This window comes from Bactrocera tryoni, chromosome 5 (genome assembly GCF_016617805.1).
Source record: "Bactrocera tryoni isolate S06 chromosome 5, CSIRO_BtryS06_freeze2, whole genome shotgun sequence".
Lineage (NCBI taxonomy): Eukaryota > Metazoa > Arthropoda > Insecta > Diptera > Tephritidae > Bactrocera > Bactrocera tryoni.
This window is the reverse complement of record NC_052503.1, coordinates 10,885,256-10,904,415: the sequence shown is the minus strand read 5'-3', so window position 1 is coordinate 10,904,415 and position 19,160 is coordinate 10,885,256. Positions and strand designations below refer to the sequence as shown.

Genomic DNA, 19,160 nt, shown 5'->3' with positions numbered 1-19,160 from the left:
CTTTTAAAAATAAACAACGTTAAGGTTATCGCGTATTTTTTTCAGAGGCAGTGTATTATGTGTTAAATGAAAACAAGGACAGCAGCCAGAAAGTAACCATCCATTGAGTTCAATTTTCGATGACTCGTTCGAACATTTCGACTGGTAACTGGCGAATAACACGCGGGATGCATTGCTCCAAGGCCTGAATCGAACTGCGATTGTCCGCATAGACTTTAGACTTTACATATTCCCACAGGAAAATGTCTAACAGTGTGATATTACATGACCTTGGTGGTCTGTCGACCGGCCCAAAACGTAATTTTATCTGATCGCCGAAGTGTTCTCTCAATAAATCCATTGATTGAAACCTCTTGGTTAGGTCCTCTTACGGCTACTTTTTTAAGCAGGTCGTTAACGACCAGTATCCATAGAAGAGAAGAGAGAAATCCACCTTTTGGGGTTCCCCACTTACATTTCGTCGAGCACATTTTCCCATTCCGTTTCAATCACTCTGCTGCACAGAAGACTGAAAATGAGGTGTTTGAGGTTTGATTCAACCCTAAGACTGTACAAATCAGTTACGACTGCTTCCGGCAGGACATTATTGAAAGCTCCCTCCATATCAAGGAAGGTCCCAAACGGGAATTCCTTAAGCCTAATTGCTTCCTCAAGCCATGACACGATAGTGTGCTGGGCAGTGTCCACTGACTTGCCTTTCCAATAAGCATGTTGCCCTCCTGATAAGTGGTCTCTCAGAATGAGTCTCCTTATGTACCAATCCATCAGTCTCTACAGAGTATTAAGTAAGAAAGAAGAGAGGCTGATAGGTCTGAAGTCCTCAACTATGACGTGGGAACCCTGCCAGCTTTCGGGATGAACGTGACTCGTCTCCGGGCCCCCAGATTGTAACCCAGTTTTATACAGTTATGATGCCATCGAGTCAAGTGCCCTAAGCAAAACCTTTGTAGCGCGTGAAATTTTACGATCAAAACAAATTTCGTTAACCGTTATCCGAAGAATTTAGTAAACGAAAACGAAGTTAAAATGAATAAATGTCTTGCACACAATTGTCTTTTACGACGCCATTTATAGCCAAAATTCTACAGTTAGTTTTTAAACAATATTAAATAACAACTGCCTAATAAAGCCCATTCAACCAACTGTACAAATAAAAATTTATATGTATACAAGTATGCGTCTCTATCATAACTGCCTATCGGATTGCTAAACTTGGGTTCATAATAAACAAATATTAGCAATAAAATCACATCACACATACACTTAAATGAAAGTTTTTCCTATGCCCGCATAGAATTCAATGATGTGTAAACAATAACTGCCATAAAAGGGCCAAAAGCTGGACAAAATTCATGAATGGCATATAAAATATCAAAACCTACCAACAAAGTAGTCCATAACTGCGTAACTGCCGGCAGACGCTTTAAGCTTATTAAGCATTTTATGCCACACATTTGCCCATAAAATCATAATGCCACTAATGTCTGTCCATTGTTCGATGAAGTTTGGTTATGAAAATTGAGACGATCTGTTGGCTGGCCTTTGCATTGGATAAAATTTGGCAACAAATTTTTATGTGGTTTATCGATAACTTTTGGGTTTGGCGAGAAAACAAAATTAAAAGCTTTTCAAACTACTTACTCAAGTGGCTTCCTGTTTTGTTTAAGTTCGTTTTGTATTTGTTGGAGCAAAGTTTTCATAACAACTAGTTGTGATGATAAGGTAATATTATAACGAATTTTCCAATAGGGATGATCTGATTTCCAATTGTCGTGCCGGCCATTTTTTATGGTCATGATCTGTATTATTTTTAGTATTGTTTTCAACGTTTATAAATTGTTCAATTTTATTTTCAAACAATCGTTCTCCAATTGCAACTTTGTGTGCGCTTTTTTTGGTCTCAATAATCGTCCAGCTGTTCTCGATCCAGCGTAAGTACCAATAAGTCACCGCTCAAGACCGCTCGAAGTAATGAAAATATTGCTGCCATTCAGGCAAGTGTTGCCGAAGACAGTAATTTGTGGATTCCAAGACGTTCTCAAACATTGGGACTGTCTCTAACCGCAAACTTACGAATTTTGAGAAAGGGTTTGGGCTTGCATCCGTATAAAATTCACTGTAAACGTCGTAAGTTTGCTGATTTTAGCTTGGAACAACTTGAAAACGACAAAGATATTTTTAAGAAAATCATTTTCTCCGATTAAACTCACTTTCATCTTAGTAGTGTGGTAAATAAACAAAACTGTGAATTCTGGTACAAAAAAATCCACAAATTATTCATGAACAATCATTATATTCACCTAAATTTACAGTTTGGCGTGATTTTGGTCTGTTGGAAACATCAGTCCATAATTATTTCGAAATAAAGCTGCTGACAACCAAATTTTTATGACCGCGATTAGCAGAAGTTGATCTTGACAACATCTGGTTCCAACAAGTTATGGCTATATGCCACACCGCACGTGCAACAACCGAATTGTTGCGAGAAAAGTTGGGAGATTCAATTATTTCAAGAAATTGTGACATTGATGGCCTCCAAGTAGTTGTGATTTAACACCATTAGACTACTTCTTGTGGGGTTATTGGAAGTCATTGGTCTTTAATAGTAAACCAGACTCTCTTCAAGCTTTAGAAGTCATGAACATGATATTCATGACATACGACTTGATTTAGTGGAAAAAGTACTTCAAAACTGGGTTCATCGAATTCCTTCCTGCAAAAGAAGCCATGAAGGCCATTTGAACGTTGTTATATTCAGAGCGTAATTGTATCGGTAGTACTCTACACTAAATGAAAACCATTTGAATTTCCTTAACAATTAGCGTTCTTTTTTTTTGAAAAGAAGTCATATCACTCTTATTAGAAACATCTGTATCTATCTTTGTATGTCTGGGTGAAAGGAAATGATAAAGTTTATTCAGCATAACTGACTATTATTTCGCTAAAATAAGTTCTAAAAATACCACACTATTAATAGATATCCTAAAAGTTTTAGAATTAACGCAGACAAAAAGGTTACCTTGTTTTTGTTAAGTTGTGAAACGAGCTAAGGTTCACATAAGAAGCCGTTAATTAAATAATTAATATTAAAAACGGAAAACATGAAAGAATCCCTAACTTCGGCCGCACCCAAGCTATAACAACCTTCATAGCATTTCTAGCATACAAGGGTATACAAATATATCTATCTTGATTTCGAACAATCCATTTGTGTAGCAGCTATATCTTAAAGTAGTCCCACATCGATTGCAACAAATGAGAAGCTTCCTGAGGAGAAAAGTCATATGCAAAATTTCAGATCGCTAACACAAAAACTGAGAGACCGGTATTGTATCCGATATTTGCTTCTGGATGCTACAAACTTGACATAAATTCAATATACCTTGATCAGGGTATAACGAGATGGTCCATCTGTAAGCGTTTCCAAATCTTATTCAAACTACAAATAATGGTACTACAGATCGAGTTTTCATAGAATCCATAAATGATCTAAAAATACTTTTACAATAATACCATAAGGACCGCGGTGAGCTTCGTCTAAATTCAAAAGATCTCTATTGAATAGTTCTGAGCAGAAACACAAGATTTAAGTTAGGATAAGCCATTTTTGTACAAATTTTAACGAATTTATTAACTGAAGCAAGACAACTCTCTCCAGAAAAGGTTGATACACCTCTCACGATTTGTGTTTTGGTTAAGCGAAAACGATTATCAAAAATCCTGGAGTATGCGAGGGCTTTCTAGGAACTTATCGTAAGCAAAAACTCCATTGAAAGCCGCTAATAAAACATATAGATGGAAATATGGTATAATCTCCACCAATGTTTTCCAATTTTTCGAAGTTGAGGTTCAGGCATCCTGAGCAGTATTTTCCATAGTATATGGCCGAATTAAATACAAGAATCAAAACACCTTAACCATTTTGTGGTAAATATGTATATGAGTATGCCTACATAACTGAATGATAATGACGAAAGATGAGTGATTGCTAGACGCATTCTTCTTCTTCTTTACTGGCGTAGAGACCGCTTACGCGATTATAGCCGAGTTATCCTTTTCATTGCGGGCGTTTTTCACGTTGCGGTTCCCAAACCCAGCACACAACCCATGGCAGGGATGGTTCGCCTTCTTACTTTAGCTCGCCTTCAAACGGATGTTCTTTGGCTATCCAGAGAATACTTGGTCTAAGACCGGAAGTTGTGAGCTGCTTGAGCCATATGTAAAAGAATCGTTTCTAGCCTGTGGATTCACAACATTGCGGTGTACCGAAGTGGATTGAGAGTCATTTTCAATGATTTGTTCAGTGACTTTAACCCCATGCCAAAATAAATGGAGCACATCCTCGAGTTGATCGAATTAAAAAAAAAACATTTATATTGCCTCTGAACGTCCTCAAACACATCGATATGAAATATGAGGTATCCTACTCTACAGTACCAAGTTAAAAGAAGAAAGTACAAGAAGATATAAAACATTTTATAGTACTCTGCTTTGGTAGGCACATTTCACTTATACCAACATTTGAATATTAATAGTCTTGTCCACAAAAGTTTAACCGCTTTAACAGCAGACACCACCAAATAGGTCGCTGTGTCTTAAACAAACCTAAGCTTCAGACAGCTGCTGTTCCAATATTAGAAAATCAGCGTAGCAACTCTTTCTGGCCGCAGTATTCAAAATATTTGACCACATAAAAAACTTGAAACCCGAAACAACAACAGTTGCTGGCGAGACAAGAATCTGATATGCGGTGGCAAAGTACCATTAGAGCCACTTAAATGAAGCTAAAAACTTTGACAAGCCGCACAATTTGCCACAACAGAGATGCCGCGTGAATAGCGGACGAACGCCTACATATTTGCACTTTTAACACATATACATACATATATTATATGTACCGTATGTACATATGTATATTGAAGATTTTGCTTTCGCAGATGCAATTAAGTTCTGTCGTCCTCAGTTGTTGTCGCTGTTTTGGCATTACTTTGTTTTTGCAATATTTGTATTGTTGTAGTTTTATTACACTTTTATGCGTAAATAAAGGATTCTATTGAAAATTTGCAAGTGCTTCAAAGAGTTTAAAATAATTTTTAAGGTAACTAAGGATAGCGATCATATGTGTATCTCAAAATATGTAATATTTTTCCTACACAAATACCTAAATAAATTTTTTTCTCTCTTTACAGCTCTTGAAACTAACATCTCTTAACATAAAACACAAAAGAAAAGCGAAAAAATAAATTCGTTGCAATTTCACCATCAGAATGCAGGACATACGTTTGCGCGTCGAACAGCCCATGTCGCGTGTGTCACCCACACAGACGCGTCGCCCCATACACCTACTGCCACAAATAAGCTTAAGGTATGTTACACATACAGACCATTTTTTACCTCTATAGATAAGTGTAAAGCTAAAGCTAATTAAGTGTTCACCCACACAGTTGCAATGAACCGCCTTTGGAAGCGCACCTGCAGCCCAGTCAACATGCAGTGCCGCGTTCACCGAGCTCCGAGGAAGATAACTCACCCACAGAAATGAATAATTGCCGGCGTATGGCGGATAAGCCACCTTTGGTGAGTGAACTTTAATTTTCGATAAAGCTAAGAAAAGGAAATATTAAAGTAAGCGCTGCAATTTAATTCCTAAACGGCGACAGACTATTAAACCTTCCACAGGAACGTTCACTCGAAAAAAGAAAATAATAAAGAAACAATTCGAATCCTGTTCCCAGGATTGAGGGACGAATTTAAAAGAATTGGCCTCAGAGTTGTTTGTCTACAGTAACAGTCCCGTATGTTACATGTTTGTGCTGTTCCTCTTCCAAAGGGAGTGTAGGTCTTCCCCTATCCTCTGCTTCCCCCAGCGGGTACTGCGTCGAATACTCTCAGAACTGGAGTGTTTTCATCCATTCGGACGACATGATCTAGTCAGCGTAGCCGCTGTCTCTTAATTCGCTGAACTAAGTCAATATCATTGTATATCTCGTACAGTTCATTGTACCATCGACTGCGGTATTCGCCGTTGCCAATGCGCAAAGGACCGTAAATCTTCAGCATAATCTTTCTCTCGAAAACTCGTAACATCGAATCATCAGATGTTGTCAACGTCCATGCCTCTGCACCATATAGTGAGACGAAGATGATGAGTGACTTGTCGAATTTGGTCTTTGTTCGTCGAGAGAGAATTTTACTTCTCAATTGTTAAAGCTGATTCCAAGATAGACGAAAATACCTACGACTTCGGAGTTATGACTCTCAACAGTGACGTGGGAGCCAAGTTTCAAGAGTGACGACTTTTTATTTGATGAGAGGAGATATTTCGTATTACCCTCGTTCACTGCGAGACTCATGTGCTTTGATTCCTCATCTAGTCTGGAGGAAGCAGAACTAAAGTGCGGATGTTGAGGCCAATGAAGTCAATATCATCGACGTACGCCAGCAGCTGTTCACTCTAATAGAAGATGGTACCTTCTCTATTTATATCTGGAACTTGAATTATTTTCTCCAGGAGTAGATTGAAGAAGTCGGATGAAAGAAAATCTCCTTATCTGAAACTTCGCTTGGTATCGAACGATTCGGAGAAGTCCTTCCCGATCCTGACGAAGCTTTAGGTATTACTCAACGTCATTTTACACAGCCGTTTTGTGGGGATAGCGGCATTAAGGCAGCTCCTTTTCGTGCTGTCAAAAGCAGTTTTAAAATCGACGTAGTGGTCTAAAGCCACACTGATGAATTTCAATCAATTTGTTGACGGTGGGCTTTAATCTTTCACACAATACGCTCGATAGAACCTTATATGCGATGTTGAGGAGGCTTACCCCACGGTAGTTAGCGCCGATTGTGAGGTATCCCTTTTTATGGATTTGGCAGAGCACACTTAAATTCCAATCGTCGGGCAAGCTTTCGTCCGACCATATTCTACAAAGAAGCTGATGCATGATCCTTATCCGCCGCCGTATTTGAATAGCTCGGCCGACAATCCATCGACCACGCCGCTTTGTTGTTATTCAGACGGGTAATTATCATTCGAACTTTTTCAGGGTAGGCAACGGAACGTCTGCTCCATCGTCATCGATCATTCGACGGTAACCTTCGAACAAACGATCTAGCAACGATTTTTGTATGAGCAACTCTTATGTAAAATTTATACTAAGATATAAAATCTACATCTGATTGGTTGTTCTCCAAAATATTTATATGTTCTTAACAGTTACTTAAAAAAGGTTCTATATAAGATTAAGAATACGCCAAGCTTTCTCATATTACTCTATTAGAGTCTATTTTAGAGACCAAAGCTGGGTAGCTTTTACTTGAGTCTGAGTTTTCTGAAAGATAATGAGTAATAGTTTGAGCTTCAACTGCTTCCGATCACGTAGTAAATTTCTAACGAACGAACAAAAATGAGAGAACTTCTAAAACCTATTTTGTGTAAGTTCTAAAAATTTCATATAGGATTCAAAGTAATGAAGCTCTGAACTGGAAAACGAAATATATATTTTATCCAAAACGAGACTGACTTCGTGTTACTTGCGGCGCAACAATGAGACTCATGTAATGCCTCGTCAAGCAGTGAAACACATTAAAATTGCAAACAATTGCAACGAACTTTTCGGAATTCGCACTCAAGTGCAATCACACCAAAGTTCACTGGCTGGTGTTTGTATGCGTGTGTGTATGTGCGTGTTTTTTACCACATACTTTAGGATTCAAATTATGCCAACTAAGAGGGTACAAGTACTCCGAGACGCAGAATTACAAGTCAAAAGTTTTCTTATAGTTTTTCACATTCAATTACACAGCAATGAACACACGACCACACACACACACACAGATAAGTGCAAATCTACAGTGTGGTAGAAACTTCCAAACTTTATGACACACATAAATCGCGGCGATAAAAGCGTTGTAAAAATGTGAACTAGAGACACAGTCGAAAAATTATGCATGCACTCAACACAAAAGCCTAGAAACGCTCGCTCTAACTGTGTGTGTGTGTGTGTGTAGAATTGAATTTCACGCCTGTAAGTGACACGCGGCCCAGAAAGCGGCACTTCTCGTTGTATTGTCTGAGCGCGGTGCCGGAGCGAAGCACAATACGGATGTGAGTTTGGCCCGGAATGTGAATGGCAGTGCAACGCCTTTCTCTTGTTGCAACACGCTGCCAGCGGTAAGCTGCGGGGTTAGACTGCCATAGACGTTGTTGTTAAATCGTAAAAATGCCGTTTTTTTCTAAATTTAAAAATAAAATTAAGTTTAGCCACTTTGTGGACATTTTGCATTTGGGCAAAGGCTCCATTCACATGCACTGCCTGCGGATGCTCGTAGTTAAGACACGAAAGATCCAATTTCTGACTACACAAATGAAATTAAATTTAAAGCAAGTGAATTGGCTTCCGTCAGCGGTTTTGGCACAGTCAAAGGTAGAAGAATGGTTAAGATATACATACGCAAGCAAGTGCATACAGACCATGTAGGAAATTTTTACTTCGAGATTTTAATTTTCGTGAAAAAAGTAAAACTCTTAACATTCTAAACATAAAGGAAATAAGAAATCTTGAAATGATAGTTTTGGCCTGAATCTTCTGAACTCTGATCCTAAACCAACTAGAAAAATTAAAGCCCAAATTGATTCAAAATAAAGGAAGGAACTCTTCATTGAAAGCCTGGTTTCTTTATTAATTCATGAAATTGTTGCTGTTGTCGCAGTTGGTCCAGCAACATATTAAAGTTGGAATTGTATCTGCTGATTAATGACATTGAGGATTGAAAATCGAGGTTTTCCCCACACTTTCTTAAAATAGAAAAAATGATATGGTTAATTTGATGGAGACACTCTCTTCATATTATGTAACAAATGAAGACAATTTTAGTTTAGTATTAGGCGACGAATCAAGATCTTGCAATTGGTGATCATTTGAATCCGAAGACTGCATACTACTATGAGCAAAAAATAGTAAGACTTTGTTCGTAATTTTAAAATTCTTAATTTATTCTTCAAAATCTATGTGTTTCTCTTCAAAGCCGATGGGGACTGGCCAAAATACTTTTGTGCCTCCAAACAGTTGTTACAGTCAATTTCCAGAAAAGCCTTCAATGCGCATAGCGATTCGAGTTTAATATCTCCAACTGACTCAAAACGGTTTACTCGGAGACGTCGTTTGAGTTTGCTGAATAGCCAGAAGTCACGCGGAGCCAAAATAGGCGAACACGGTGGTGTCGGCACTATATTGTTGAAAATTTGTCGAAAAACTCAGTAAGAATCAATGCAGTATACGACGGTGCCTTATCGTGGTGCAAGGCCAAGAGTTATCGGCCCATAATTTCGACCTTTTTTACGAATAGCTTCGTCGCTTAACACTCAAATAGTATTCCTTGTTGACAGTTTGGCCGATCCGAAGGAATTCGGAGTACACCATACCTCAATAATCGAAGAAAACTGTTAATAAAACCTTGATTTGACCTTCTTTGACGTGTTTTTTTAAGGCTTCGGCACATCTTTGCTACAATATTCAGCCGACTGATCGTCTTTTTTCGGGTCGTAAGCATAGATTCAAGGCTCATTGCCAGTAATAATAAGTTTCATGACATCCTGTTAGTCGGAAAGTATTGTTTCACAGACGTTGACGCGACGTTCGAAAAAATTTAGTTATTTTGGAACCAATCGTGCTTTCAGTTTTCTTAGGCCCAAATGATCTTCCAAAATGGTTTTTGCTGATCTTTCCGATATTCCAAAGATGCCAGTAAGATTTCTGACTGTTAATCTGACCCTATAAATGGCAACATGCTTCGTTGCCTAAATCTACATCTTAGCACCCTATAGCAGCTACACTGTAGCTGAAGTTACCGAAGTCTTGTTTTAAGATAATTTATGATGTCATTCTCAAAGAAAGCCGCATGCTTTGGCAAAAAACCAGAGCAGTCGGTTTTGACAAAGTTCTCTTGTATCGAATCTTTCACAAACATAATTTCATAACAGACACAAACAGGTAGTAATCAATTGATGCCAGTTCCAAACAATAATGCGATACATGAGAGTTTCCAACCAAGCTACCAGAGCTTCTGGCGAGTCTCCTCCAAAGTGTGTAGCCCGGAGTTGTCCTGATGAAACACAATTACTCTCCTATCGGCCGAAGCTGACTGATTTTGAGCGATTACTTCTTTCAGAAGCGTGCTGACAGTACGAATGAACCCCGCCAGGCATATCGCAAAGCTTGCGCCGGCTCACCACGTTTCAATTAATAATATTTTCACTTAAGGTTGTCGGAAACTAGGTTCTGCATTAACTCGCATGACACACGCCTTTGATCTTTGTTATGACAATTTTTTCTCCTCTTGTTTTTCTTCCAGCCTTACCTCTAAGCTTCCAGTTCTCAAAGACATCGTCTCTTTTTTGAAGCTACCTCACTTAAGAATAACAATCAACATAAAAAACCTTAACTCATGCGAGAAACATTTCCTACCGGGTACTTTCGGGAGTGCAATCACAAAAACATGCAAATGCACTTGAAGTGCGAGATGCTCACTGGCGCTTCGGCGGATATAAAAGGATTAATAGGCTCCCGATAAGCTCCCTTTTTTTTAGTTCATTTATGCACATCACAAAAAGCACTTCAGGAACTTTGCTTTTCTTCATTTGGTGTGCGGCAAGTTGTGCATGCGTTCTTTTTGGTGTGTGCCCATGTCTTATTTACCGGTTGACAAGGCTGTATGTCGTCTAAAAACAAAACAGCTGCCGGCGAGACACTCTTCGGTCTGTTGTTGCTGAACTACCGGAGTGCCTACTAAGCTTTAGACAGTCTTAGACGTGGCCAGGTATGTAAGCATGTGTGCGCTGGTTGCATAAGTACGAGCATACATACTTATCTGGCATGCATTTACCCAATTTGCCAGACGGTTGAATAAGCTTTCTAACTGCTCGCTAACACAATCACACAAACATCTGCTGTTCGAGATTTGGTGTCCTTAGCCCGAAAATTCAGTCGACCTTCAATTGCAGTCAATGAACGCTCGGCATTGTTTCTTGCACACTTGATGCATGCACATATCCATATACACATCTGTATGTATGTATATACCCTTATAGTATGGTGCCTACAAAAATCGCTGTAAAGTGTTTGCTCTGTTCTCATTTTTCGCTTTGTCCTTTTCTTATTGCCATTGTCTTCAAATTCGTTTCCGTTCAGCACTTCAGCTAAGTTAGCTTTGTTAGCTGAATGAACATGGTTTTGTACACTTTTTTGTTAGTTTAGTTGGGCAGTGGTATATATAGTATGGTTTTAGTCAAACTTTTTTGTTTGTAAGAAAGGTATAAAGTTTTCTTAGCTTTAAGGTCTTAAAGTTTATTTCACGTGACAATATTTACTTCCAACAATGTTGCAAAATCTTTTACTTACGTATAATCGGATAATCCCTTAATGGGTTAGGGTGTTAGAAATTGAAAAAATATATATTTGGGTAGAAGGAAAATTAATTTTATAACATAATCTGGCTCTCAGCAGATCACCTCCTCAGCTCGTTAAGTTAAGTCCCAAGCCATCGAAATCTCAAATATGTTAATTCAACTTTAAATTTGAAAGGATTCCCAAGAGTCAGAAGAGGATATTTTAAGGACCAGTGTTCATACCGGGGATGTTATGAGTTCATACTTTTTAATATAAAAAACGGTAGATGCCTCGTGGTTTCAGTAAGACGATGTTACTCATGCTTTTACTGGGCGTAAGAATCGTTTCTGACCACTCCCAAGTGAATGGCACTCAGAGAACTTTCCTCACTTCTACACCACCGACTCCATTCTCCTTTTTTAACGCTCTGTTATAATGTGAACCGTCTTCCAGTGGAGACATTTTGATAGTCAGAAGAGAGTCTGGGCTATATGACGGCAAAACTTCCCAACCGCATCATATTGCCGAGCATTGTCATGAGGGAGATTATTGACAAATTCCGACAATTTAATGAGTTGTCGTGGGTAGCGCTTCCTATTAATAGCTTAACCCGGTTTTAGAAACCATAATACAGCACGTCCCTATAATACCATCAAATACAAAGATTACATTGGCGTCATGGATATTCGGCTTTGCCGTTAATATATCTGGTTAGTTAGGTTTCACATATGACTTTTTGCGTTTAAGATTGTTGTATAGATCCATTTTCCCCCACCAGACGCAAAACGACTTCTTTTTGTAATGTTTATACCTCATCTCAAACATGCAAAATCGTTTTTGAACGTCTCTAGCTTTCAATTCATATGACACCCAATTTTTGCTTAAGGCTGCTTTAAAAAGTTCATACAGCATTTCAGACATGCAAAATCGTTTTTCAACGTCTCTAGTTTTCAATTCATATTGGTCCAATGTTTTAAGTGATCCGACTCTATCTGTAAATATTTTCCATAAAAGGAGCTTTATATAATTACTCTTTCTACATTACTGCTAACTGACTAACCTCGTTTCACGCAGCTCTGAAGAACTCTTATTATCTCAGGGAATCATATCTTTAGACTATATAGTAGAGTTTCCCAGCAACTCTTATACGGTTGTGTAAACTAACATTTAGCAATACCAAAAGCTCCATCAGGATCGGGAAAGACCTGTCCAAGCCGTTCGTTACCAAACGAGGTTTCAGGCAAGTCAACTAGATCGTGCGACTTCTTCAATCTACTGCTGTGGAAAAAATTCGAGGTGCGGGCATGAATAGAGAAGGCACAATCTTTTATTAGACTGTACTGCCTGCTGCTGGCGTATTCCGATGATATTGGCATCATTGGCCTCAACAACGGCGCCATTAGTTCTGCTTCCTCCAGCCTTGATAAGGAAGCGAAGCAAATGAACCTGGTAGTGAATGAAGGTAAGACGAAATATTCCCTGTCATCAGACAAGCACTCGCGACTTGGTTCCCAAATAATTTCATCAATCTTGGAACCAGCAATGCAGCATATATGTATTTTGCCAACAGGTGCTACTTCGGACTGAGAAGGCAATTGAGAAGTAAAGTCTTCTCTCGATGGACAAAGACTTCACAAACTTCACAAGTCACTCATCATCCTGATCGTGTTATAAGGCGCAGACGACATGACGATGGCATCATCTGATGAGTCAGCGTTACGTGTTTTGGAGAGAAAGGTGGTGTAGATGATTTATGGTCCTTTGCGCATTTGCAACGGCGAATACCGCAGTCGATGGAACAATGAACTTTCCGAGATGTACAATGACATTGACATATGTAGTTCAGCGAATTAAAAAACAGTAGCTACGCTTGCTAGATCAAGTTATCCGAATCGATGAAAACACTCCAGCTCTGAGAGTATTCGACGCAGTACCTGGCGGGGGAAGCAGAGGATGCGGAAGACCTCCACTCTGTTGGAAAGACCAGATGGAGAAGAACTTGGCTAAACTTGGATTCTCCAATTGGAGTCAAACAGCGAAAAGAAAGAACGACTGGCGCGCTGTGGGAAATTAGGCTATTACCACGTCAGCGGGGTCTACGCCAATAAAGAGAAATAAATAAATATATATATTCTATAAACCATTGTATTCATTTTACATTTATGACAATGTATGACTCTTGCATCCCTTTAGTCGGCTTCAACTTGAACTTAACACGAAGTCTCTTACAGAACTTGTACAATTAGAGATGATTTACTGTGGAATTCGTATTTATTTCATTATACCGTTATCAACTATCAACTTCAGAATAAATTCAGCGAATTCGCACCTGCAATGAAGCACCGACTAAATAACAAAAACCCAACACTTTAATTAATTTCAACGTCAAATCAATTCATTTACTCGTAGTTCGGTAAATGCAGGAAAATTAAAAACAAATCACACGCAATAGATTTACTGGGTGCGAAAGTTTTGCTGCGTTTGTGGTTAACCACGAATTTGACACGCTAAAACTTTTGCAATTTCGCCGCTAAAGTTCGAACTGAACCTGCAGCTGCAGATGCTAAGTACTCGAATTAAAACCGCTGGAGGCGCTATTTGCATTTAAACTGAGAAATCGAACTGGTTTAGTGGCATTCATTTAACATTCGCACTTCTTTTTACTGCTTTGAGCCAAATGGTTGGTAGATCAGGGGGTTAAACAGGAGACATGAAAGTTTCAGTCAAAATGAATTAGAGGATAAAAGACTGAATAACAAGAAGAGTAGATTAATTTTACAAAATAGCTAGGTTCTCTATTCATCACAGTGATGCATCGGTTCTTCAGGTGTATGGAGCCAAGGGACTAGCAAATACTTCAAGTGAAAATTAGCTTTAGCTTAAAATAAGCACAGGAACTTACTGGATGCAACCAATCGTCGGAGTTTTTTTTTATCTTAAAGCAGGATCCAAAGGGACTATAAATTTTTGTATGAACTTTTACTAAAGGAGTCAAATTTGAGTGTTGTCGATCTCTGCCAATGTCTCTCGACTACTTTTACGGTTTGTCTTCGTTATTTTACGCCGAAGCCACAACCGACTCGACTTCCGGTCGTCATATACATACATATGTATGTATAGCTGAGTAGTAAATACCACTCGATGATTCATGAATTCGAAACTCACTACCGTCCCCTCGTTTATACCGGGTTTTGACTTGAATTCTAGAATGAAACGAATAAAAATCCATAAGTACTCTTTAATAACCACCAATTATAATACCGGCCAGTAAATAAGTGAAGGCGGCTATTATATTTAATAGCTTTACTCCATTTTTCGTTTCGATACTTTTCAGGTCAAACGACTCACAATGGGCATGGGTCTGCTGCGCGGTACCGAAGACAGTCGTCCCCTGGTGCACACAGCCTCATCTTCACTCAATTCCGGCTCATCACAAACCATCTCCGACGGCTATGTGAACGAAGCCATTTGCGAACCAGAGAAAATGATAACCCAGAAATTCGGCGACTCCTGTCGGCAGTCGTTGACCGCGCTGCCTACGCTGGAAGCGGCGCATATAGGCTTGCAGGAACACACCGAATTTAGCTATAAGAAAAAGTATCTGCGTGAAACATGTAGTGGTAAGACGAGAATATTATATTTGTATATATGTACGTATGTATATAGAAATTCCACAACTTTTTTGCTTATAGCCAACTCCAGTCCAAAGATGTTTGCGCCCAGCGCACCGCTACGGCTCGACAATCTCAGCTTGGCGGAGCAGCATGAACTGAAGGGCGCCGCCTGGTTTCAAGCCGGCATTCCGCGTGAGATCTCATTGGAGGTGCTGTCGCGTCAGAGCCCTGGCGCCTTCCTGGTGCGACAGAGTAGCACCAAACCCGGCTGTTTTGCATTATCACTGCGCGTGCCACCGCCCGCGCCCAAAGTGGCACACTACCTGATACTGCGTACACCGCGTGGCTACAAAATCAAGGTTAGTTACATGCCGACGTAATACGAAACCTTATTGAAATGTGCTGAAGTGGAATGCTCATAACAGAAAAATTTTTTCACATGCTCTTACAGGGCTTCACCAAGGAGTTCACCTCGTTGCGCGCGCTCATTACACATCATTCGGTAATGCCCGAGCTGTTGCCTGTGCCACTGGCATTACCACGGCCGACGAATATGGGCGCAGGCGCACCGGGTAGTCGACATGGCTCACGAGGCAGTGAATTGGATGGCTGTGATGATTTCGATACTTATGGATCGCTAAATGATTTTCGCAAAATGATGGCCGATTTGAATGTATGACTTTTGAGTGAGACAATGAGCGGGGACAACGGACTGACGGCGCCAAGTAGACAAGGCGATACAGCAGCAACGGCAACAACAACTGCAACACCAGCAAGTTGACCTCGAATCAGCTGTCTGCGGCGCTGGTGGTGTGGACGAGGTTGAGGAATTCAGGTGTAAAGCAACAACAACAACACAACATTAAACTGCAGCAATAAGAAAAGCAGTCACAAACAGCAACAAAGCATATGCCACCGCACACTTTGTCGTTTGTGGCAACAACGCAGTGGCCAGCTAAAGTAGTCGTGTTGCAAGCGTTGCAAGATTTGATATATCATCGACGCAATGCGAATGTTAACGAGCCATCATCAAGAGAACATGCAACGTGTAATACAAAAACAACAACAATTACAAGCAACATGTAATACAAAAACAACAACAACAACCAAGGCGTAATTTACAATCACAGCGCAGAGTTAGAGTTACAGCACTATTCAATCAGCAGACCTAAGAACAACAAGAACAACTATAAAATCGAATACAACAACAACAACAATTATTACGAATACCATCTGCTTTACACCGATGGCATTGACAGTGACCATGACAGTGATACTATCAACTTGCCTGCCACACACGAGCCTCTTCCTGCAACAAACATATAAAGTGTACCGGCAACAACAGCAACCTGTGGCACAACCGCATAGGTAACATCCACCCAGAACAGTCAAAGTGCTGTTTAATTAATTAACACCGACAAGCGATACACCAGCAGCAGCAGCAGACACCAGCCAGGCAGCCGAATGTCGGACGACAAACGAAATCTAGGCTGCACAAATCAGCCAACTTGCTCCCACTCATGCGTCGCATGCACTGCTGTCTGCTGTTGTCCACTCTCCGCCACCGGCCGGGCCTTTAGTCTCGATGACTTGTTGAAATTCTAGCAAAATGCAGAGTTTACGGCAAATAGCTGCATAACTGCAGTCGTCAGCATTGTCTATGCGAATGTGTGTGTGTGTGTGTGTGTAACTTTAGTGACTACTGTTGATTAAGCTCAGTAATTATTTTAATTGGGCAACATATTCAATGAAATTGCTGGCAGACATTGCTGGCTAATGAAAATCACAGAATCACAGAAGATTTACGGCCCACAAACGAGTCGCCAGCTATGCGAGTAATACCTACGTAAATTTATTAGTTAGTGCGTGTAAGCAAGGTTAAACCCAAAATATTTAGTTGAGCTTTATGTGAAGATTTTTGGCTGCTTGGAAGTGGCTTAGTAATTTAACAAAGCCAAGCAGTAATTGATTTATTGCCTTTAAGTGAAGTTGTCAGTTTGTATGCATTTGTGTATGTATTGCCTCTCAAAGGAACGGTACTTGGGGCGAATGCCAGACAAGTTGAATAGCAATACAAATCTTCAAGCATTAGAGGTGGTACCACTAAGACGTCTAAACCACATGTCTCATGCGTAAACTAAGTATTTGGAAGATTGCAAAATATACAACGGTTAATAACTGCATTGGAGACAGTTTCTTACACAGACACCGGCCTGAAATTTAAGTTAAAGCTTTCAAATATTTTCATTAGTCCGGAAAATGTGTTTAGGGTTTAGAATATGCTTTTTAATTTATACAAATATGAGTTGAAAGTCTTCTTCTTTATTGGCGTAGACACCGCTTACACGATTATAACCGAGCTTACAACAGCACGCCAATCGTTCTTCCTTTTCGCTGCGTTGCACGAAGAGTTTACATGCACTTAATTTCTGTCCAGGGATTTTCTTTTGAGGACTGAAAACAGAAAAATTCTCTAAAGCCCATTCACAGAAAATATAGTGAGGTTCGTATGCTTCCAGTTAAGTAGCATAATGAACTCCTCTCCAAGCAGTTTCTGCTGTGCTCATTTCGTAGAAACCCTACTTGCTTTCTTGACAAACCCTGCTTGCTTTTCTAACAAAACCACCTCCTAGAAACATCAAAAGGTATTTCCTTAATTTCGTCGACGATATAAGACAGTGCACCGACTGGACTTCAGATGCAACTAACTTCAGACATGCACTCACCGTCACACACAGTGAATCTATAGACACCTTCACCGACTCCCTCTCATTAAATGTCGTACTTGGACTCAAACCGCTACCCACATACCAAATATATGTCCAGCAAGCAACGAGTCTCCGCATGACTCTAACCATCTCTTTGCATACCCAGCTAACCGTACACATCTGACACGCCTCTCCCTATGGCCCGATCCCATCGAAACAACACGTTTCCTAAGCCTACCGTTGGATGATCTCAATGACAACTTACATATCTGAACTTTACCACCCTAACGGGGACTAAAAAGCCGTTACAACAACAACAGCTATACAGTGAATTTGGAACAAATTCGAAATACTATATTATGTGCTTGTGAGCCTACTCAACTTTCCGAAAACTTTCACATAATAGCATGAAATATGTATGTATGTACATATATACAGGTCTTTACATACATTTACATTATAAGTAAGAACACAAAATAACACGTGTAACCTTTTTTCTCAACAAATTAGTTAATCAGTTTAAATTATTTTAAAATACTTTAACAAATTTCATTAACAGCCTCTGCCATAACATTAAATTCAAATTACGAGAAGAAAATTTTGAAGAATTGAATGTTAATTAACATTATCTGTATCAATTTCACTGTTGTTAACACCTCTGCATATTAGCAGTTGCATGCAGACCGCAAAGCCAAGCGGAAAGCGAAAACAGACAATATGTGTATATGTAAATACACACGCATACATACATACATATGGCCATAGTAAGCACATGCACACATATAAAAAGAGATTCCTTATTTTCAGTTTTTGTTCTTCAATACTGTGACTTACCTCCTCAACTTTTGCGAAGCACTTGCACTTGAACTAGGCAAAATGTAAGCGCTACGCCTCAGCTGGACACACAATTTAAGAATCCTCAGATACTTTCTAGCACATTCGCCTGCGGTGCACATACAATCGAATACACTCACTTTTTTATTCACAAAATCAAGCTACTTGTATAATAAATACAGCCGGCAATAAATGTTAATTAACACACGTTTAAAAATGCGGACAACTTTTGATATATTAAAACATTATTAATTTCTTCTTCTTCTTCTTAATTAATTAATTATTAATTTCTACTTAAAATTATTGCATAAATTCTATTTTTACTTTCATTACTTCAAAATGTCACAATTTTACACTCCCGAGACGGAAACTGACAGCTAGCGGAAGCCTTGCCGGGCGTTGCTGAATATGCACAGAGTGTCAAGTAGTTTAAGACACTAATTTTCAGCTAACGTTAGCATGCTGCTGTAAAAATTGAAAAATGAAATATAAATTAGCGAAAGCACAACTACTTCACATACATTATTAGCTATCAAAAAACGTTTAAGATTGCTCAAGTAATTAATTGAATTTTATGGCATATTATTTTATTATGCATACACATTAATTTAGAATAGTTA

General features: G+C 39.3%; 1 protein-coding gene across 1 annotated transcript in view; it reads left to right on the top strand.

The window, feature by feature from the left end:
• The window catches only part of LOC120778806, a 69,831-nt gene extending 50,671 nt beyond the window's left edge, over window positions 1-19,160 (top strand). Inside the window, exons 2-6 of the mRNA XM_040110810.1 lie at window positions 5,190-5,365; window positions 5,445-5,577; window positions 14,719-15,004; window positions 15,077-15,357; window positions 15,450-19,160. Of these exons, the coding sequence (XP_039966744.1) occupies window positions 5,268-5,365; window positions 5,445-5,577; window positions 14,719-15,004; window positions 15,077-15,357; window positions 15,450-15,677 (1,026 nt within the window). The 5' untranslated portion in view covers window positions 5,190-5,267 and the 3' untranslated portion in view covers window positions 15,678-19,160. The remainder of the gene's footprint in view (window positions 1-5,189; window positions 5,366-5,444; window positions 5,578-14,718; window positions 15,005-15,076; window positions 15,358-15,449) is intronic.